At 38.2% G+C, this 24,099-nt stretch overlaps 1 protein-coding gene across 1 annotated transcript; it reads right to left on the reverse strand.

Moving 5' to 3' along the window:
* Positions 1-16,085: 16,085 nt before the first annotated feature.
* LOC131154491 (probable protein phosphatase 2C 33) lies at positions 16,086-23,781 on the reverse strand. Its single transcript, XM_058107298.1, has 5 exons — positions 22,182-23,781; positions 20,365-20,751; positions 20,162-20,279; positions 16,990-17,213; positions 16,086-16,895 (listed from the first exon to the last, which is right to left on the reverse strand). Exons 1-5 carry the CDS (start codon positions 22,434-22,436, stop codon positions 16,401-16,403), a joined length of 1,479 nt encoding a protein of 492 aa, XP_057963281.1. The 5' UTR covers positions 22,437-23,781; the 3' UTR covers positions 16,086-16,400.
* Between the last annotated feature and the right edge of the window lie 318 nt (positions 23,782-24,099).

Consider the following 24,099-nt stretch of genomic DNA (forward strand, 5'->3'; position numbering starts at 1 on the left):
TCCATTAACGATTAGTGAAGAAATCTAGAGAGAAAGAGAGAGTAGGGAGAGGTTTAGAGAGAGAGAGATAGGATTGAAGTTTCTTAGCTTGGAAGTAAGGAATATTCTATTTATAACCCTTTTTACCTGGTTTAATTCGTCAACGAAATGTGTTCTCGTTGACAAATCATTCACTACCTTCGTCGACAAATCGGCGGCCTCGTCGACGAATCTGGGATCTCCGGTTTTTCCGAGACTCCTCATATTCTCCTTGTCTACGAGTCTTTGAATTTCGTCGATGAGAAATGCATAGCCTTCGTCGACGAAATCTAGCTTCGTCGACAAAATCTACCAAATTCCCAATTTGTCCCTCTCTTATTTATTTAAACTCATTTATCACGGTTCAGGTTCTTACATAGAAAGGGAATTTAATAGCATTAATGCTTTATCTTCCTCCTCGAACATTACATCAACACATGCCAAATCACTCACAATTTGATTAAAAATGTTGATATGTTGGTTCAATTCCGAACCCTCAACCATCTTAAGCCAATACAATCTTTGCTTAAGAAAAAGTTTGTTCGACAAGGATTTAGACATATATCTGCTTTCAAGCTTTTTCCATACAGCCATTGGAGAATCCTCCTCCATCACATGATAAAGAACTTTATCGGTCAAACACAAGTGTATTGTAGAAACGGACTGTGCTTCCAATTCTCTTCATGTTGCCTCATCTATTCCAACCGGTTGAACACCAAGTAAAGCCTTAGTCATTCTCTGTTGCACAAGAATATCTTTTACTCTCCTCTGCCACAAACCAAATTTTATGATTCCATCAAATTTGACAATGTCAAATCTTACAGAAGACGATCTCGATGTCATAACAACAATCGCTCTGATACCAATTTGTTGTGATATTAATTGAGTATATTATACACACACACTTAGTGGAAGATGTCAACTTGCAATAGTCTCTAAGTCCATGACAACCCCTAATGAGCTTCAAAACATTTCAACATGATATTTAATGTGAAGTAGTTACACATATCATCCTAAATCTTTAAACACTCTAAGCTTGAAGTCTTTATATGTGTCTTGTCTTTGAATCCAATTTGACCACTTTGACTTGAGCTTAAGTCATCTTTAGGCTTCCACATGCTTTGATCATTTTCATCCATTTGAGCATTATTTGGATCACTTTGAAGATGAGTGTGCTTTATAGTACTTAGTGATCTTAAACTTGCATTTTTTTTTATCTTCTATACTTTGGCATTCAAGCTTTCCTGAAATATCATCACTTAAACACAACATGTTAAATCAACCTTTATTTGTTATCATCAAAACGAGATTCTAAAGTCATGTTTAGGCCCCCTTTTTGATGATGACAAATAAGGAGCAAAGATGAGAGAACCTTTGATAAGGCTCCCCCTTACAATAAACCTGCTTCTTAACAAATATAAAAAAATGATGATTTCATATATAAGTAAGTTCAAAAAAAATCACAATCAAGTAAATTGCATTATAGCTCATGTCAACATATATGCTTATAGTCTTATTCGTCTTATGTTCTTATTTATGCATTTACTCCCCTATGCTATAACTTATGTCAAGAGTATGCTTTACATATTTGTTGTGTTCTCATTTTTCAATGTTGCTTTCTCATGTTTGCTCAATATCTCTCCCCCTTTGACATCAATCAAAAAGAAATGAAGGGCATAGGCACAAAGAGACTTAGCACATAAGGAGCATAGTCATATTACACAAATTCATAAGCAATAGAGTTTACAAGCAAAAAAAAACAACCAAAACAACATAAGACAAAAGGCCAATACATAGAGAGTTTTTAATACAACACCAAATGACAAATTAATCAGTTATCATCAGCATCATTATCATCCTCTTCAACTTCCTCTTCATCACCTTCCTCACTACCTTCCTTAGATTCTTCATCAGATGAAGCATCTCTCCGAGGGGCAAAACTAGTATCCATAGGATCAACACCATGAGATAAGCTAGCCCGATACTTCTCGATACGAGTGAGATGCTAATCAAGTGAAGAACATGTAGTGTGAAGTGAAGAGACATTCTCCTAAAGGGAGTGAAGTCCTCATTGCATATCTCTGCTGAAAGTATAGATTTCATGATGGAAGGGGATAAGCCAAGAGGGAGTGTTAGCTGGAGGTCCTTGGTCCTCTGCTAGAGGAAGAGGAGGTACAGCTGTTGGCCTTTGAGGTCGTCCCCCTTTCAAAAACTAACCATAATCGTTCTTTTCATAGCCCATTTGCTTGAGGGTTGTGGAGGTGAAAAGGTCATATCGTGTGCGTTTAATGAATAGTTCAGTAGGTGTGATAACATTAAGTTGAGCAAAGATAAGGTTCAACACACCTCCATAAGGAAGAGTTACACGAGTAGCTTCCAATTTGGCCCACATCAATTTTAAAAGGAGGCTAGAGAGATCAAGTTTCTTCCCCTTTAGTAAACACCATAACATAAAGAAATCGACATAGGAAAGATGATCATATGAGCCAGCCTTAGGTAGGATGTTGTTGGAGATTAGTATATGAAGTATTTGGGTCTGAAGATTCAGTTGTTTATACATAAGTGGATGGCCAAAATAAACAAGTTCGTTTACCATAATCAGTGGCAAAACAAGTTTGGGCAAAGGCTAGACAATCAAATTCACCCGAGGTGATATGCAAAATGGGAGCCAAGATTTGTGGAGTCAAAACAATTTTCTTTCCTCTAACCTTAGTGGTTAGAACATTTTCTCCATGAATCATGTTGACATAAAAATTTTGACTAAGTTGGGATACATTCCTTTGGCTTGATAAACGAAAAAAATTTTCCAACTGATATTCCTAAATATATGTAGGATTTCAAGAAATTCATAATCGAAGAAGGTGGTGTCGATTACCTTACCAAAAATTGGTTCCATAGAACAGAGATTAGAATGATAACGAAGCTTTGATTGAGGGGTGACAAGCCATTGCTCGATGTTGTTATCATCCCTTTTGGAAAAAGATCCTCGGTTTGTTGTAGTCTTGGTGCGATGCATCTTTGATTTGTGAAGGATGGAAGAAATCAACTAAGAGAAACCCTAGAATACATGGGAAAAGATGTAGGAGAAGAATTTTGGGGTTGTGACTCGAGGGATTTTGAGTGAGGAATCAACGGAGACCAAGGGTTGGAGCTTCGCGTGAGTGATAGAGCAGGGTTTAGCAGCCTAAAGTTAGGGTTTTCATGCTTAACATATATAGATCCCACAAGTTCAGGTGCCTGAAGATTAAGCTCAGTCTCCTGAAGATCTACAGAAATTAAATCTCAACAGGAAGTAGCACCTCAGTCGCCTGAGATTTGATGGCTCAGGAGCCTGAGCCTCAAAAATACCTTGTGTAGGCACCTGAACTTCCAAGCTCAATCGCTTAAGGTCCTCAATTTTTTAAATTTCTTTTTATACTTAATATGAAACCTTCCTAAATCACTTCCCTACTATGTAACTACCCAAGTTCTCTTCTACTGGATATGAATTTTTCTTTGGGAAGAGGTTTTGTGAAGATATCTGCCCATTGGTCATTTTTATTTATAAATTCAAGTAGGATATCTTCTTTTTGAATGTGATATCTTAGAAAGTGGTGTCTTATGTCAATGTGTTTAGTTCTTGAGTGTGATATTGGATTTTTAGAGATGTTTATTGCACTTGTGTCATCACACTTAATTGGTATGGTGGAATATTCTAGATTAGTATCCTTTTATTGTTATTTCATATACAAAGTTTGTGCACAACAACTCCCAATTGCTACATACTCAACTCTAGCTGTGGATAAGGCTACGAAATTTTGTTTCCTAGAAAACCAAGATATTAAGGATCGTCCTAGAAAATGAGAAGTCTCACTTATACTTTTTCTATCAATCTTACACCCTACATAATCGGCATCTGAATAACTAATCATTTCGATCTGGTGTCCTTATGATACCAAAATCCTAAATCGATTGTACCTATTAAGTATCTTAGGATTCCTTTAACGGCTATTTGATGTGATTCTTTAGGTGCTGATTGAAACCGTACACACGTGCATATACTAAACATTATATTCGGCCTACTAGCTGTTAGGTATAGAAAACTTCCTATCATACCTCTATAATATTTCATATCAACCGGTTTCTCTTTTTCATCTTTATCAAGGCTTATTGAAGCACTCATGGTGGTACCTATGGGCTTACTACTTTCCATATCGAATTTCTTAAGCATATCTTTTATATATTTGGATTGAGTTATGAAAGTTCCATTCTTTGCTTGTTTGAATTGTAATCCAAGAAAATAGTTCAGTTCTCCCATCATACTCATTTCAAATTCCTCTTGCATACATTTGGCAAATTTCTTACGTAAATTATCATTAGTTGCACCAAATATGATATCATCTACATAAATTTGGATTATGAGCATGTCATCCTTTTTAGTTTTGATAAACAAAGTACTATCAACCTTTCCTCTAAAAAACTCATTTTCTAGTCAGAATCCACTAAGTCTTTCACACCAAGCCCTAGGGGCTTGTTTCACACCATATAAAGCCTTAGTTAACTTGTATACATATTCAGGTTTTTGTATGTCCTCAAATCCTAGTGGTTGCGTAACGACCTAAATAATAATGGTATTTAAATAATAAAAGAAAAGGAAATGGAAACAGGAACGAAAGGAGGCAGCCGACCTGGTCGACGAACATGAATTTGTATGTCCTCAAAACCTAGTGGTTGTGTAACGACCCGAAGAATAATGGTATTTAAATAATAAAAGAAATGGAAATAGAAACAAGAACGGAAGGAGGCAGTCGACTTCGTCGACGACGGTTCTTCAGGATTTCATCGACGAGAAGATACCAAGAGAGGATTTTTGGAATTCTGAAACTCGTCGACAAGGGTTTAGGTTTGTCGACAAGGGTTCAGGTTCGTCGATGAACTTTTTATAAGACTCATCGAGAAGGTGACGTGACTCGTCAACGAATCCCGCAGTATAAGTAGTGCTAAAGTCACTTTCTTAAGTAGGAAATTCACCGAAACCCTTTCTTTTCTCTCTCTATGGTCTCTCCCTTCTCTCTCTTCGATCTCAGACCCATTAGTCGCCAGATCGATCATCTGAGGCCACCACGACGCTCTTGGGAAAGTTCTCTGCAAGTCTACTAGAGCGGATCGTCGGTGGGGCTAAGTTGGAAACCATCCCAAATCCAGGGTAAGGCTTTCTACTTAGTATTTGGTTTCTTGACAGTTGTAGAAAGTGTAGTACACATAGAAATATTAAACTTTAGTTCTGGGGAATGTCGTTTTCAGGGTGTTGAACAGGAAACCCTGTAGGTGCGGGCCTGTTTGTTTTAGGGGCTTTTCAGGTCTCAGGTAAGGGGATAAGTTAAACTAGTTATTTTATGAGAACATATGTATGTTATTACAGCATCTGATTTCAGGAAAAAAAATATATTTATATATGATTTATATTTGGGAAATAATGCTGAAAATGATGGTATATATCTACGAAAAACCTAGTTCGTGTGGCATGAGTAGAAATAATATGAAATACTATTTTCTGGGAATATGATAAAGATATGGATTTATATAATGAAAAATTGGCGTACGGCCGAGATTTTGTATGATTTGCTAGCGTACGGGCTAAGCTATGTATATGATTTGCCGGCGTACAGGTCGAGCTATGGATATGATTTGCCAGCGTACGGGCTAAGCTATGTATATGATTTTTCAACGTATGGGCTAAGCTATGAATATGATTTTTCGGCGTATGGGCCGAGCTATGGATATGATTTGCTGGCGTATGGGCTGAGCTATAGTAAAATATGAAATACCGGTGTACGGGCGACGATTTTCATGATATACGTATATATGCAAAATGATATTGAATTGGCAAATAATAGTATGAAATATCCATGTATCACAGTTTGATTATATGCTATATGTTATCAGAACCTGGTTGGTTTGGTCTAGGCTAGCACTTGCTCGGTACCGCTGCTATGTGTTCATGATTTATCATGATATTTGAGTTAACGCCGTTATACGGAGTGGTGTGAGATTGGATGGTCGATATGGTTTAAGAATTGTGTGAGCGTCCCTGACAAACCCATCGGACTTACAGACTGTACTTTTGACTTGGCAGTAGTCAGCCAACCATTGTCAGGTCCCGCCTTCGGGCCACACAACCCAGTCATGTGGGGGTAATACATGACAACAGCCAACTAACCTACTAGGGTTGTTTTCGTATTATTGTTATGATATGAGATAAATTATGCTTGTAGAAATCCATTATGTTCTGCTTTGAAATGAGTAAACCTGTTTTTCCATAAATGAGATATACAGTTTTACTAGTTATGTTTATGTAAATGATTATATATATATCACGGAAATGCTCATGTTGCCACGCACTAATATTAGTTTATTTCCCCTACTAAGAGATGCCTCACCCCGAACTTTATAAACATTTCAGGAGCCCCTGATAGGAAAGCGAATAAAACTCCGATGAGATAGTACAACTGGTTTCTCCTTCCAAGAGGGTAAGTGTTTTGATAGGGTTGGATGTATTTTGTGGAAATGGCCCTAAGACATCTTTTAGGTTGTGTATTGTGTATATATAAATACAGTAGTTGTAGTAACTCTGGTATTGTGATGTATGGTATAATATGGGGTTTATGATTTATGTTTCCTGCTGTATAGGCTTCCGTGATGTGTTTCTGATGTATCCCTATTACCCATGGGTATAGGTTGATTATAATCTGCTAAATTTGTTATTATGATTCTATTTATATTATAAAAAAAATTATATGTGGAAATTAGGCAGGTTGTTACAGTTTGGTATTAGAGCCTAGGTTGGTAAGTTCTATAGACTTTAGAATGCAGCGGAAACAATACCAAAGTATAGGAAATGATTTAAGGTTTAGTTCTACAGTCTAAAGGCAGGACCTCCGTGGTGGTTTCTGTGCTTTTCCTGGGGTGACGATTTCAGGAAAACTATAGTAAACTATTGTTGGGTTATGTTCCTAGAATGTAGGACTAGGGTTAGAAATAAGTTGGGAATGTTAGAATAAGGGGTTAGGCTAGACGAGTACATTATAAGGATAGAATTTCTAAGTGGCGTTTGTTGTTTTCAGGATAAATCTAGGAGGAAGTAGTGGCCATGCGAGTGGCAGTGATGGAGCAGGGCCATCAGGTGCAGTTGGGACCGACTCTGACATGGTATTACGTAGCGTGGCTCAGCAGGTTATGACTAAGATTACTAGGAGCTTGAGGAAGCAAGGTGGTCCATCGGTTGGCCATGGGTGCACTATCGAGAAGTTTACGAAGATGAATCTTTCGGCCTTTTTAGGAGGAGTCGATCCTGCAGCCGCTGAGAACTGGATGCAGGAGATTGAGAAGGTTCTGGTCATGTTACAGCGCACGGAAGAGCAGAGGGTCCTTTTTGCCACCTATAGACTGACAGGAGAAACTGAGAGGTGGTGGACTGCTGTGGGGCTTCTGGAGCAGCAGAGGAGTACGCCCACAGTCATGACTTGGGATCGATTTACATAGTTTTTTTTTTTACAGATATTTTCTAGCTACTGTTAGGGAGGCTAAAGTATAGGAGTTCCTAAGTCTGAAGCAAGGACAGTTATCAGTTCAGCAGTATGCAGCGTGTTTTATCGAGCTCTCTCGTTTTGCCTTGTACATTGTCCCTGATAAGGTGAAAAAGGCGAGGTAGTTTGAGAGAGGCTTGAGGCGGAGTATATTCAAGCAAGTGGTGGTGCTGGGGATCCAGGATTTTGCTGAGCTAGTCGATAGAGCAGCTTTGGCAGAGGTTGGTGAGCGTTTGGATGCAGAGGATCAGGGATAGAGGAAGAGATCTGCATGTTCGGGCTACCAGTAGGGTCCTAGACAGGGTCAGTGGAGGAGAGGAAACCATGGCAGAGGGTGGAGGCAGGATATTGGAGGTCGTGAGGTTCAGGCGGTGTAGGGTCCTCTAGTTTTTCAGACTTTTGGTAGGAGGCACTGGGGAGAGTGTCGAGCTGGTGGTGTGATCTGCTATCGCTGCAGTAGACCGAGAGATATGGTGTGAGACTGCCCTACACTACCGGATGCAGCTCCAACTCCTAGATCATACCAGGGAGGTTATTAGTGCCACATAGGGGCCAATAGAGGAATATGGCTCCAGCCATAGTGTTCGCTCTGACGCTGGGTAAGGCTGAGATGGCAAGTGACGTGGTGACAGGTTGGTTATTATGCTTTCTTTTGAAGTTATTGCATTGTTTGATTCAGGAGTCACACACTCGTTTGTGTCTTCGGGGTGCATTAGACTATATGGGGCAGAAACACAGTTTTTGAATACTAAACTGTTGGTATCTACACCGAATGGGTCGGCAGTAAGGTGTAGTAGGGTACTCCGGGATTGCTCAGTTGATATTTAAGGGGAAATCTTGTCTGCCGATTTAATAGTGCTAGATATGCATGGATTCAATGTGATCTTTGGCATGGATTGGCTAGCAGCTAATTTTGCTAGCATAGATTGTCATCCACGAGAAGTGATGTTCAGACCTCCAGGAAGAACAGAATTCAAGTTTGTAGGATCGCGAGTGCAATCCCCACCTCAACTAGTTTCAGCTATTCAGGCGAGGAGACTACTGATGAGTGGTTTCCAGAGGTTTGTGACTGTTGTAAAGGAGGTTTCAGAGAATGAATTGAAACTTGCTAGCACGCCTGTAGTAAAGGAGTTTATAGATGTTTTCTCAGATGAGTTACCAGGCTTGCCACTCGATTGTGAGGTAGATTTTCCTATTGATCTACTTTCAGGTATAGCGCCGATTTCTAAAATACCTTACCAGATGACACCAGCAGAGTTGGCAGAATTGAAAAACCAGCTGCAAGATTTTTTTGATAAGGGCTTCATACGACCTAGTGTATCTCCGTAAGGAGCTCCAGTTCTATTTGTAAAGAAGAAATACGGGTCTATAAGGATGTGCATAGATTACAAGGAGATTAATAAAGTGACAATCAAGAACAAATATCTTCTACCCCGTATAGATGATTTGTTTGACCAGATCCAAGGTACACGGGTATATTCAAAGATTGACCTCAGATCTGGCTATCATCAGGTGAAAGTGAAAGCAAAAGATGTCTCAAAGACGGCCTTCGGGACCAAGTATGGGCATTACGAATTTCTTGTTATGTCGTTTGGTTTGACGAATGCTCCTACGGTATTTATAGACTTGATGAACAGAGTCTTTCACCAATACCTAAACCAGTTCATTGTTGTTTTTATTGATGATGTACTAGTCTATTCGAGGAGCTATGAGGAACATGAGACACACTTGAGGCAGGATCTGCAGACACTACGGGAAAAGAAGTTATACGCCAAGTTCAATAAATGTGACTTCTGGATTGAGAAGGTCGTGTTCTTGGGGCATGTTATATCTGGAGATGGTATTTCCATAGATCCTAGTAAGATCGAGGTGGTAGTGAATTGGGCAAGACCGAGGAACGTTTAGGAGATCATAAGTTTTTTAGGGTTAGTTGGTTATTACCGTCGTTTCATTGAGGGATTCTCAGCTTTATCAGGACCTTTGACACGACTAACTAAGAAGAATGTTAGATTTGAGTGGGACGACAGCTGTGAGCAGAGTTTCCAGGAATTGAAGCAAAGATTAGTCACAACACCAGTATTGGTTATCCCGTCAGGGGGTGAGGGGTATGTCATTTACAGTGATGCATCCTTGAAGGGACTTAACTGTGTATTGATGCATCATGGCAGGGATACGCCACCAGGCAATTAAAAGAATATGAAAAGAACTACCCTACCCATGATCTTGAGTTGGCTGCTGTGGTACACACATTGAAGATTTGGAGGCATTACCTATATGGCGAGCGATGTGAGATCTTTTCCTACCACAAGAGTTTGAAGTACTTTTTCACGCAGAAGGAATTGAACATGAGGCAAAATAGGTGGTTGGAGCTAATTAAGGATTTTGATTGTACCATTAGCTATCACCCGAGAAAAGCAAACGTGGTAGCTGATGCATTGAGCAGGAAATCTGGGGAATCAGTATTAGCGGCTATGGGGATCCAGTATCCGATCATGATGGATTTGGAGAGACTCGGCATCAAATTAGTTGAGAGTGGTCCTCAGGCTCACATTGCCACTTTAGTAATGCAACCTATCCTGCAGGAAAGAATTAAAGCTACTCAGAAAGAAGACTCAGAATTAGCAGAGGCGATGAACAGAGTGCAAAGTGGTCAGGGGGAGGAATTCAGTGTTTCAGATGACGGAGCTTTACGGTTCCATTCCGAATTATGTGTTCCTGCCGATGTGGATATTAGGAGGACCATTCTAAAGGAGGCACACAGATCTTTGTATACAGTTCATCCCGGTAGTACGAAGATGTACAGGGATCTGCGAGAATCGTACTGGTGGAGTGGTATGAAGAGAGAGATCGCTGAGTATGTAGCCTAGTGTCTGACGTGCCAACAGGTAAAGGCTGAGCACCAGAGGCCGATAGGGCAGTTGCAGCCGCTATTTATCCCAGAGTGGAAAAGGGATCATATATCTATGGACTTCAGGTTAGGACTGCCAATGGCATTGCATGGCCAGAATTCTGTCTGGGTGATTTTTGACCATTTGACTAAGACCGCCCACTTTTTACCTATCAAGATCAGCTACTCCCTTAACCGTTTGGCAGAGATTTACATTCAGGAGATAGTTCGTTCTCATGGGGTGCCAGTATCGATTATGTCAGATCGAGACCCGCATTTTACATCACATTTTTGGAGGAGCTTGCAAGAAGCTCTAGGGTCTCAGTTATTATTTAGCACAACATTCCATAATCAGTCAGATGGGTAGACTAAGAGGACGATACAGATATTGGAGGATATGCTCCGAGCGTGCGTATTGGATTTTGGGAGTAGTTGGACTTAGTTCATACCATTGGTAGAATTTGCGTATAATAACAGTTATCAGACCAGCATCGGCATGGCACCATTTGAAGATCTATACAGTAGGAGATGTCGTTCTCCTTTATTTTGGGATGAAGTGGGTGAGCGGCGAGTAGTGGGGCCAGAGCTTGTTCAGAAAGCGCGTGATAAGGTTCGTCTTATCAGAGACAAAATTAGTACAACTCAGAGCTTACAGAAGAGTTATGCTGATAATCGCCGTAGGAATTTGGGATTTAATGTAGGTGATCATGTATTTTTGAAAATAGCTCCGTTGAAAGGGGTTATGCAATTTGGGAAGAAGGGTAAACTTAGCCCTAGGTTTATCGACCCATTTAAGATTCTAGATAAAGTGGGGCCGGTTGCCTATAAGCCAGCTTTGCCACCTATGTTGTCCAAGATCCACGACGTATTCCATGTTGCTATGTTAAGGAAATACGTCTCAGATCTTTCTTATATCATTAGTTATGGTGAATTAGAGTTCAGTGATTAACTGGTGTATGAGAAGGTACTAGTACAGATTCTAGATAGGAAGGTGCAGGAGCTACGTAACAAAGAGATTCCTATGGTAAAAATTTTGCGGAGGAATCATGCGGTAGAAGAGGCTTCTTAAGAATTCGAGGAGCAGATGAAGCAGAAGTATCCATAACTATTTTAAGAAGCTTAAGTAATTAGGTAATATTTCTTTTGCAGGTACATGTAAAAAGTTTAGTTAGTAAGTGGCATTTTAGTTTTGGGAGAATTTTATTTTGTATGTGTAATCTCCCAGGACTCAGAATGTAACCACGGTATTCCTCTGTCATAAGTGAGGGTAAGTAATAAAATAAGTAAACCGTTTTGCCTTTAAGGGATGATGAGTTATATGAATAGTAAATTTCGAGGAAGAAATTTTATAAGGAGGGGAGAATATAACGACCCGAAGAATAATGATATTTAAATAATAAAATATAGGGAAATGGAAACAGGAACGGAAGGAGGCAGCCGACTTCGACAACATTGTATTTTAAATGTGATAATCCCAAGAAATTTTTCAGGCCTCGTCAACGAACACAGGGGTTTCATCGACGAGGGTTCTTCAGGATCTCATCAACAAAGTTCTGTCTCGTCAATGAGAAGATACCGAGAGAGGATTTTTGGAAGTCTGAAATTCGTTGACGAGGGTTGAAGTTCGTTGACGAACTTTCTACAGGACTCGTTGACGAAGTGACGTGGCTCGTCGACAAATCCCGTAGTATAAGTAGTGTCAAACTCATTTTCTTGGGTAAGAAATTCACTGAAACCCTTTCTTTTCTCTCTCTATGGTCTCTCTCTTCTCTCTCTCTTTGATTTCGGCCCCATTAGTCACCTGATCGATGATCTAAGGCCACCACAATGCTCCTGGGAAAGTTTTCTGCAAGTCTGCCAGAGTGGATCGTCAGTGGGGTTGAGTTCGAAACCATCCCAAATCAAGGGTAAGGCTTTCTACTCAATATTTGGTTTCTTGACAGTTGTAGGAAGTGTAATACGCGTAGAAATATTAAACTTTAGTTATAGGGAATGTCGTTTTCAGGGTGTTGAATGGGGAACCCTGCAGGTGCGGGGTTGTTTGTTTTAGGGGCTTTTCAGGTCTCAAGTAAGGGGATAAACTAAACTAGTTATTTTATGAGAATATATGTATGTTATTACAGCATTTGATTTCAGGAAAATAAATATATTTATATATAATTTATATTTGGGAAATACTGCTGAAAATGTTGGTATGTTAAATATATGAAAAACCTAGTTCGTGTGGCATGAATAGAAATTATATGAAATACTATTTTCTGGGAATATGATAAAGATATGGATTTTTATAATGGAAAATCAGCGTATGAGCCGAGATTTTGTATGATTTTCCAGCGTACGAGCTGAGCTATGTATATAATTTGCCGGCGTACGAGCTGAGCTATAGATATGATTTGCCAACGTATGGGCTGAGCTATGTATATGATTTTTCAACGTACGGGTTGAGCTATGGATATTATTCGTCGGCGTACGGGCTGAGCTATGGATATGATTTACCGATGTATGGGCCAAGCTATAGTAAAATATGAAATACCGACGTACGGGCCGATGATTTTCATGATATACGTATATATGCAAACTGATATTGATTTGACAAATAATAGTATAAAATATTCATCTATCACAGTTTGATTATATGTTATATGTTATCATAACCTGGTTAGCTTGGTCTAGGCTAGCACTTGTACAGTACCAATGCTATGTGTTCACGATTTATCATGATATTTGTGTTAACGCCGCTGTACGGAGTGGTGTGAAATTTGATGGTCGATGTGGTTTTAAGAAGTTTGTGAACGCCCCTGGTGTACGAACCAGGTCTGGCAGACCCATCAGGCTTACATACTATACTTTTGACTTGACAGTGGTCGTCCAACCATTGTCAGGTCCCGCCTTCGGGCCACACAATCCAGTCATGTGGGAGTAATACATGACAACGGCCAGCTAACCTACCAGAGTTGTTTTCGTATTATTGTTATGATATAAGATAAATTATGCTTGTAGAAATCCATTATGTTCTCCTTTGAAATGAGTAAACCTGTTTTTCCATAAATGAGATATACAGTTTTACTGGTTATGTTTATGTAAATGATTTTATATATATATCACAAAAATGGTCATGTTTCCACACACTAGTATTAGTTTATTTCCCTTATTGAGAGGTGTCTCACCCTGAACTTTATAAACATTTCAAGAGCCCTTGATAGGAGAGCGGATAAAGCTCCGCTGAGATAGTACAGCTGGTTTGCCCTTTCAGAAGGTTAAGTGTTTTGATAGGGTCAGATGTATTTTGTAGAAATGGCTCTAAAACATCTTTTGGGTTATGTATTGTGTATATATAAATACAGTGGTTGTAGTAACTCTGATATTGTGATGTATGGTATAATGAGGTGTTTATGATTTATGTTTCCTGCTACATAGGTTTCCGTGATGTGTTTCTGATATATCTCTGTTACCCACAGGTACAGGTTGATTATGATCTGCTGAATTTGTTATTATGATTTTATTTATATTATAAAAAAATTATATGTGGAAATTAAGCAGGTCTTTACAAGTTGTGCTATATATACCTCTTCATTGATGAAACCATTTAAAAATGCACCATTTACATCCATTTGATACAATTTAAATTCCTTATGAGATGCATAGGCTAAAAGCATTCTAATTGCTTCCATTCTAACTACAGAAGCAAATGTGTCATCCTAATCTATTTCTTCTTCTTGATTGTACCCTTGAGCTAGCAACAAGTCTAGTTTTATTTTTATCTACAATTCCACTTTCATCTTTTTTATTTTTAAATACCCACTTAGTTCCAATGATTGAATGGTTATCCGGCTTAGGAACTAATTTCCATACTTTACTTCTTTCAAATTGATTGAATTCTTCTTACATGACAATTATCCATGAGTCATCACCTAGAGTTTCTTCAACATTCTTTGGTTCATCTTGAGATCAAAAAGCATAGCGATTGCATAGATTTTTCAAAAAGGATCTTATAGTCATCAATTATATGATTTTTCTTAATTTTTAAACGTATTAAGACAAACTTTTATTTTCAATAGTGTTTCATATAAAAAGAAAACATAATTAAAAATGAGTTTTCTCCTTATTTTTCTTTCCTTTCCTTTTTCCAAATAAAATTCTTGATCCAAACAGATCCCAAACTAAACATGACGTAATACGAATCCCAATTTCTATATCTTAAAATCTTAGAGACAAATTTGTATATTAGTATCTAGCATTTGTTGCAAATGACTTGGCTTCATACCCATCAATACGTCCTCAAAGTCTCTTTACCTTGAAAGCAAAACTACAAGCGAAATCCACACTACTCATTGTATGATCCATCGAATTTTATAAAAATTCTCTCCCTTTTCTCTAGTGATAACACCATATGTTGTTTTACACACTACAAATAACAACTATTTGGGGAAAGAAAGCTAAATATGAATGTATCTATTTTATCACATTTGATTATCAAGAAAATCATAAAAAAAATAATAATAATAATAATCAATGAGAATAAATTTAATTTTACATTTCACTGACCTTTGATTTTTCTTATTTTTAATTATATAAAAAAATTAATTTTAATAATATTTGACACAGAAAATAAATAGATTTTCTTCCTTATTTTCTTTTCATTTTTCCCAAACAAAATTCTCGATCCAAACAAGATGATAGAGAATCAAAGAAAGTAATGAAAGGTATGTTGTTTAATACTATACAAATAACAACTATTTGTAGTGGATCTACATGCCCATATAGTGTAAGATGATGCATATGGGAATTTAGATCCTATTGAAGACGGGATTGTACTGCTAAAATAAAGAAAAAACATAAAAAAATAAAAAGTGAACCAACCAGAACCACTCTCGCTCAAAAGATTCATTTAGACCTTTATATATATATATATATATATATATATATATATGTATATATGTGTGTGTGTGTGTGTGTCTAGTTACAAAAATAATCTTACCAAAAGAGAGAAATTATAACTCTAGGTTTGGATATATAGAATTCAAACTTTAAATTTGAATTTATGTAAAATTAAGTAAAATATAATGTAAAATTATGTAAATTTTTTATAAATTTATACAAATTCAAATTCAAATTCAAATCTTATGTTACAAACACTGAGCCTGTGAATTTCACTTACATGGCCAAGAATCCAATAGTGGGGAAAGGGTGGTGAGTGGGAGACGCTTCCAATATAAAGGGCAAATGCCAATATGCCTATGGACCCCCAGCCCCTAAAGAGCGACAAAAAGAAAATGTGAGGACCCTGCGACTTCCAGCCCTTCTCTTATTCATGCAAGTGCTTTCAATCAATTTCCAGAGTGACAACCGAGCTGTCTGCGGCCGTGACCGTGACTTGTGGGGATGCAATTTTTTCCCTACTTTTTTCATGGCTTTTGATGGAAGCAATGCAAAGTGCAAACCACAAAGAAGAAAAGACACTTCCTTGCCGCCCAGGAGCTTCGCTTAGGATAAGAGCAATCCCCATGTGAAGATTAACATCAATAAAATTGACCAGAGAAAGCTCATTTTACAACGCTAAAGTTGAAAATTTAAAAAGGGTTTTCAGCATACCCATACCCCAATGAGATTAATGATGCCCCAAAAAATAAAGCAGAATTTTTATTTAAAAATTTAAAAATCGACGACGGAGAGTTGGATTTTACAAAAATCCCAATTCTACCCACACTAGAGAGAGAAAGGACAATTTCCCAGACACACTAATACAGCCGGGACCACCTCTCCTGTCCAAATTTAACATTTTCCAATTGCGACGCTACAAATCTTTTCCCCCTTCTGTCGAAGCATAAACACAGAAAAAATATATATATAATAAAAGGGAAAAAAAAAATATATATATATATATATATATATATAAAAAATAAAGCCAAACTAAATTCCTCTCCGGTTCTTCATTTCCAAGCTTGCGCCTCTCCAGCCGCTTTCCTGTCGTCTTTTCCGGGCACGAACCTAGGCAAATTCAACAGAGTATTCACGCGAGATACTCCTTCAAGAGCAGACCACTCTTTTCCCGATTCCACAGCCATTTCCTCCTGCTTTGCACCCTCCTCTTGGCTTCCTTCTTCGAGTGCCTCTTCTCCAGTTCGAACGGTCCCTGATCGGGGCAGTGCAGCTGGGCCAGAGAGATGTTCGTCGTTACTGCTAGCATTAACGTGCCCCACGGAGCTAAGCTGCTCCTTGGATTTGGCATTGGAAGCGGTGGATAAACAGTTTGGGTTTGAGTCGAGGAAGAGGCAGACGACCGCACAATCATCAATCTTCGAAGTGGGGTACTTGAACCTCCATGCCCGAACTGCTGACTCGACCAAGGCTCGAGCTGCGGAGGAACGCGCTGGACAAGAAGAAACGATGTCCACCACTTCTTTGTTTGAGAGCACATCCCAAATCTGTGGGGGAACAAATCAAGGCAAAAAAAAATCAGGCTTTTAGGGATGTAACCCACACAATTAGGCAAATGGCGCCAAAAGCAGGGTTGCTTACTCCATCTGTTGCAAGGACAATAAATTCATCCTTATCCGTGAGCCGTCGATAAGAAATATCAGGCTCGGAGATCAGACCATAATCCTTGAGGCAGAAATCTCCAAAAGCACGGGCCATGGCAAGGCCAGGAGAGTCATTGTTTGGCAACCAAACTCGTGCAACCTCAGGTTCATCCTGGAGGGCAAAAACACGACCTTTGTATTTTCGGATTCTCTCTGCTTCTCCTACAAGGACGAAATGGAAAAGTTAAATAGAAACCATGACAACTGAGACCCTTAAACCTCAGACGCACGGCACCTGAAACCCAATAGGGGAAGGAGGGGGGAGAAGAAGCCATGGGGCTATGCTAGACTAATTAATTCTTTTCATTTGTGTTTCTATCATGATGCTTAATAATTTACAGGAAACAAAATATCAAGACACTCCTCTCTCTCTCTCTCTCTTAAGAATGGCAGCACCCGGACATAAAAGAAACATATATGTCCATATATATGATGCTTCAACCAAAGAACTTAGATTCCTCCCTTGCCCCCACCACCTTTTTGTAGTTCATCTTCAATACCAACCAAGCCTCAAGCTAATGTCTGAGGTGGCAGGATGCCACTACTCACTTAGATTTGCACAGTAAATAAATATGAGCTTTTAAAATCTTAATCACCAGTCCCATCTGTAGTTGGTCATTCAGCAGCCATTATTATTAAATTTCAACCTGTACCTTCTTAACTATTTACCAGCACACATATTATTCTGAGGATGCAACTAAACAATTTTATTCAGCTTTCCTTGTTTCACTACTTACTGGGCTACTCTTAACATCACAATTGGTTAGAGAACTGAATAGGGAGGATTGAAAAGTTATCGAATACAGATCTAATAGTTTACAAAAACTGTTATTCTCAGCCAAATGACCATGCAAAAGTAGTTTTTATTTCAACTACCATGGAATAGGCCAGGAAGAGACATTCTCGTTACTAAGATTTGGGAATAGTCATTCCTAAGTTATCCATGGTAGTTGGAATAACACTAAATTTTATATGATTATTTTTCTTAAAATGGTGCCATCTCTTTCTATAAATTATTCTATGCCTCTTTTTATTTATATGCCAATACAATGGTTATTCCATTCCCATCCTATATCCAATTTGGCAAACCAAGCATAAGGCAAGTTTTTTGCTTTTAGGGCGATAACTACTAAGGTTTTCTTTCAGGTTTTCACATTCATCTTTACGCCATATACCAAATTTACTTGATTAAACACATTTCCTGGATGTTGTACTTTAATACCAAGTTCTAAATGTCCAAACTGCACTACTAATAGTTTGTTGCTGGTGAGGTGAGAAAGTCAAACATGGCAATCAGTCTGGATGTTTGTGTAATGTAACAGGCTTTTAATGATACTAGTGAGGTATGAGCACTTGTTTCTTCATTACCAAGAGATCACTCGGGATTGGTATAAGCTGATTGCTATTTTTGGGGAGACATGTGAGTGCCAAGAAAATGTCGATGAATTTCAGGGTGAGTTTTGGGGCATTCATGAGAATTAGAACAGAAAAGTGTGGCGGCAATGTGCTCAGTAGGCTGTTTTTTGGATTTTGCAGGAGAGAAACTATGGAGTTTAAGCTCTGGCTTAATTTGATTTCCTAGGAGATGCACTCTCACTTCAGATCGCTACACACACCAAAGCTGAACATTAGTAGAGTGGGAACTGCATTTTAACAAAAGAAGAAAATTTAAAAAGAAAATAATTACACCATTTTCTTGAAAAACACATTTTTTTTCATGATAAAGGTAACCATTGTATTAACAAGGCAACAATGATATATATAAATGTCCATACAAGAGCAATTCTGTGACAGTGATCAAATGAGATTAAGCTCTTGTTTAATTTGATTTCCTAAGAGATGCAAAATCACTTCAGAAGGTTACTAATACCGAAACAGAAATTAGTACAGTGGCAACTGCATTTAACAAAATAAGAAAATATAACTAGAAAATAACTCCACAATTTTCTTGGAAAACATCTCTCTCTTTTTTTCCTTTTCATGATAAGGGAAAACTTTGTATTAACAGGGCAACACGGGGATGCCTCAACAAAAAGTTTCATACAGGTCAAAAAACAGAAAACTCAGCCTAATCAAGGATAGCTGGTGCAAAACTCCCAGAATGACAAATACAAAGAGTAAGCATAATCAGATTCTGAAGCATCTGAATGCTTTATTAAATCCCCTCTAAAGCTCTCCCATTTCTTTTCTTCCAAATATAACAACACACACACACACACACAAGAGAGGGTATCATCTCTCAGAGCCTATAAGGATACTGGTTATGTCTGTTCCTGCCCCTTGAAAAAGCAGATTAAATGGTGCATCCACATTTTTTCTTTCATTTAATTCTTTGTTTACTTTTTGAACTGAGCAGTGAACATGAAATGCATGGTATCATGTCCTACTCTCTTAATAATGTACTTTTTCTTATTATTCTCTTGTATGCACAACTCAATCCACTTTGTCATTCCTCTTTAAGCTGTGCACGGTTGAGATGCTTTTTCAACATATTTTAGTGCTTTCGGGTAAAATCTACCCTAAAAGGGTAAGTTTGATGTCCATTTTAGTATAACTCTGAACTGTCAAGCTCCTGAAGCTCTTGCTAGATTATCACTTTATCTAACAACTTAAGCTATTAGGTTTTGGGCGAACAATGCATATCAAGCCTTAACAATCCTCTACACGTGCAGCCCAACAGCATGTGGAAAGATGAAACATGATAAATAACACCCATTAAAGGGAGTACAATAATTTTTTAAACAACAAACAATAAACGCAGGCAATGAAACTAGCACCTAGGACTTCCTGATAACCAACTCAAATACCATGTTAGATTACCACTTTGCCTAAAGCTTAAGCTATTAGATTGTGGGCCAATAATATATATCAAGCCTTAACAACTATTTTCTGCATCTCATTTATTATAATCTTCAGATAACCCAAGACCTCCTGGTAACCAGCTTAGATACTATGTTAGATTACCACTTTACCTAAAGCTTAAGCCATTAGATTGTGGGCCAACAATGTATATCAAGTCTTAACAACTCTTTTTTACATCTCATTTATTGTAATCTTCAGATAACCAAAAGATCTTGGGGGAAAGTAAAACTTTGGGGAGAGAGAGAGACCTGGAAGATTCGGTTTAAGATCCACCGTCAGCTGAACAGCAAGAAGAGAATCATCTTTATCTCTAGTACCCAGCACCGCTCTTGAGTCCCCAACATTCCCAACGACAAGATCTTTGCCCTACAAAAAGTATCAATGGTTAGTGTTGAGAAGGAACTATAGCATATACTACAGAATAAAGCTTGTAATGTGTGTCAGTTAAGACCTGCTTGATCAGTGTTACTGCTGTTGTCCCACTGCAGAAGCAATCAATATTTGTGTGCATCCTAAGTTCCCTGTCCATGACTTTGAAAGCCTTCAGAAATGACTCTTTCAATGTCTGAAAGACCTCAGAGTGCTTTTCAATGCCTTCATGATCAGTGGAGGCTCTGGAGTGCTCATCCGCTGGAAAGGAAGTATCTTCAGAGTTCATGCTTCCATTGTTGTTAAGGCTAATCTCTTTGAGAACATCTTCACTGTTTATGTTGACTTCCCAGTGAGCACTCAGTTTTAGGGGAAGAGAATCCCTAACTCTCTTTGCAACCATGTGGCCAAAAGGACCATGACCATCAAAAACACCACAGAAAACTGTGTCTGTTCTCGAACCAAAATTCTGAATATAAACGGTCTGATATAGTTAGAAATAAACCTCATAATCACTTTAGGAAAATGATAACAATAATGGCAATGAGGATGAATACTTTGGGTTTGGGGGTGATGAAACGCAAAAAAACAGAGATTATCCTGAAATATGAAACACCTAGACCTAGTACACAAGGCTTTCCACACCATATGGGGACCTAGGGAGGGCATGATGTAGCAACCATAACTACACACTTAGAGCAGGTGTTTCGCAAATTAGGCATGTAGCCTTCAGCTTTAGGTGCAACACCCTTACCGGAAGAAGGCAAAGGCTCACCCTCTTAGAAGGCCATCTCAATCTAAAATTATGATCATGAAAAAAAAGGATGAAGAATGGTAACAATGTAGATTGCTGTCCACGGCCTAAGGATTGTGAAGACATGGATAGCTTTGTCATCATTCTGTAAAATCCTGAAGCAGTTTCATATATAATCTTATCCCAAGATTTTGTTGTACCTCATGAACTTGATGATTTGAAATTTTCTAAAACCTCTATCCTCCAGTGTACAAAAATAACCAACATAGATATTTTCAAGCTTCCAGTTTTCTCATGTCTCTTCCATACATAAGAATCTAAACTGACAAATATATGTATCCACGGAAAGATATGAAAATCATATGCACTTATATTGTGTGTATTCATGTGCAATAGGTATAGGAAGAAAATAATAGGAAGTAATAAGAACAAATTTTAAAAAACAAAACAAAACAAAACAGAGAAGGATATTATGATGTGAGATATATCACTAGATCTTCATAGCGCTGTTTTCTTGTAAGAAATGGATCAATGATAGAAAAAAAAAAAGAATAGTAAAGAGTCTATTGTTTGGTAAAGCAAACTAAAGATTGAACAATATGCTGAAAGGAAGTTGAGAAACTGCATCCAATTAATATTAAAAGGCTGTTTCTTGGCCAAGATAGCAGAATAACCTCCGGGAACATATCTCTCTACAAGACAAGTAAAACAAGAGTATAAGAATGATATAAAGATTTTAAAAAAAAATGAACAATTGCATCATTGATTCAAATAGATTAGACATTTCATGTTATAACCATAAAAATCACAAGATAATTAATTATATAACTGCGTTATAAAGGAAGCAAGAATTAAGAAATATAATGACTACATTTGGGCTCAATAGCCATAGACGCGTAGATACTGGCACTAAAGACAAAACCAAGACAAATAACAGTATTATGAGATGGTGGCATCAAAAAGTTACTTCAACTACTCCAGGACAAACCACAACAATCTTACAGGAAATAGATCCTTCAAGGCTTCAACTTCTACAAGCAGAAGAATCAACAAATATAGCATATTATGCATTAAAAAAGCATAGCAAATCCAATATATTTCCCATGAAAGAGAGCAATAACATGAATGGCTATGGTAGAACTAACCTCCCAAACAAGCATGGCATCCTGATTGGTCCCTTTCTTGCCCTGCTGGGTAAACAGAGACGCAATATCACTTGCTCCATTCAAGAACATTCTCCCAGGAATTCTATGAAGTTTTTCGTCTCTCCTGTAATCAAATGATGAGTTCCGTGACCCCAATCTCCTCTTCGAGCTCCTGCTCCGCCTAATCCCCAAGGTGGTAGTTGGTGGAGAATCGGGGAGAGGGCTCCTGCTTTCGGCAGACAAGCAGGACCCCATTCTGAGGGCCCTGATAATGTCTAGTATGCACTCCAGACCACCCAAACAACCACAACCCCGATTTTCAGAAGACGGATCCGTCAGATACCCGTCGAGAACACCCCTGAACCCTTTGAATCTCGCAGCCCAGTTGCTTAATAAGTCAACAAATCCAACCAAAAACTCTTCGATTTACGCAAACAAATTCAGATGACCCGATCTACCTTCACTCGAAACCTGAGCGCCAGACATTTGCGGAAAAATTTCTATAAACCCCTTTGATTCCGCAGCACAATTATCGAATTGATCCCCAAACTTGCTTTATAGCTCTTCAATTATACAACCGAATTGGCCAAAAACAATCCACCCAAAAGCAAAAAATCCGTGGAATTCAATTCTTAGGCATTTCAATCCAAAAAAGGCAGGCTTTGTGGCTTTTGAGGACCCCCAAAAGTTTCAACTCAAAGGATAAGAATCATCAGCTCCTTTTGCACATGTATAAATAAGAAAATTAAAGAAATAAATAAAGGCAAAAGGGCAGCGAATAAAGAACAGATCTATTGGGAAACATATATCAGCTTTGTTAGACGACCCCACTTCTCTGATTGCAGCATTCAATAGCCCTCCCCGCCCCCCTTATAACCAGACGAGCTCATCAACAAGAGATCTATCAAAAATCAACATATATATTCAAAAAAAAAACTCTATAATTGGAAAGCTATCAATCTTGAGAAACAGCCTAATTCGAATAGACGAATGAACCCTCCGGCTCTTTTTCGATCCTTGCTCCAGCTTAATCCAAATTGTTCCTCGCCGAACACGATCTAATCTCGAAAATGTTCACCACTTTTGAGGACTTGAGCTACAAATATCAATCAGAAAGCACCCGAATCAACCAGATCGAGTTCCAGCCAATCCAAAATTCAAAAATAAACGGATCCGAATAGACTGAAATCGAGGCGAACAACGGTAAAGAAATGCGACTAAAAAGAAAAGCCGGAGTTCAAGGAATAGAGAACAAGTCCTTGAAGACTAGAACAAAGAGGGATCAATTATGATTCATGAGAGAGATCTAGAGAGAGAGAGAGGGAGGGAGAGGGAGAGGAAGAGGGAGAGGGAAAGAATTACAGAGGAGAAGGGTCGGAGGAACAGGGGAATGAGAATGAAAGCAGAAATAAGCCGTGCGCAACCCACCAGCGAACAAACGATCGCAAGAAACGCGGTGAAGTAGCAGGAGGCTTTAGAGAGAGAAAGGAAGGAAGGCCTGTGTGTTTGTTAATCGTGGACCTTGTCCGTCATTTTCAAATACAAGCTACGGCCCTTATTAAGTTTTTAAACATCCAACAGCCTTCAGATGTTAATCCATAAAGGAAACCTCATTTCTTGTTAACTCATTATTATTTCCTTAAAAAAAATTAAAAAAAAAAAATTTAGCTTGTAGCTTCTTGATTTTGCTTCCTTTTAAGTTCTTACGTAATAACGTCCGCATTGATTTGTCAGGTCTGAACAAATTTAGTTAAAAGCAAACGGATTTAAATTGATTAAAAAATTCATATTTGATCAAATTATATGTTTTTTAAGTTAAAAACACCTCCTCAAAGCATGAACACTTTTTAAATAGATGATTTTCAAAGCACATATATTTTATATATATATATATATATATATTTAAAAAAATACGGAC

Source organism: Malania oleifera, chromosome 4 (genome assembly GCF_029873635.1).
Source record: "Malania oleifera isolate guangnan ecotype guangnan chromosome 4, ASM2987363v1, whole genome shotgun sequence".
Classification (NCBI taxonomy): Eukaryota; Viridiplantae; Streptophyta; class Magnoliopsida; order Santalales; family Ximeniaceae; genus Malania; species Malania oleifera.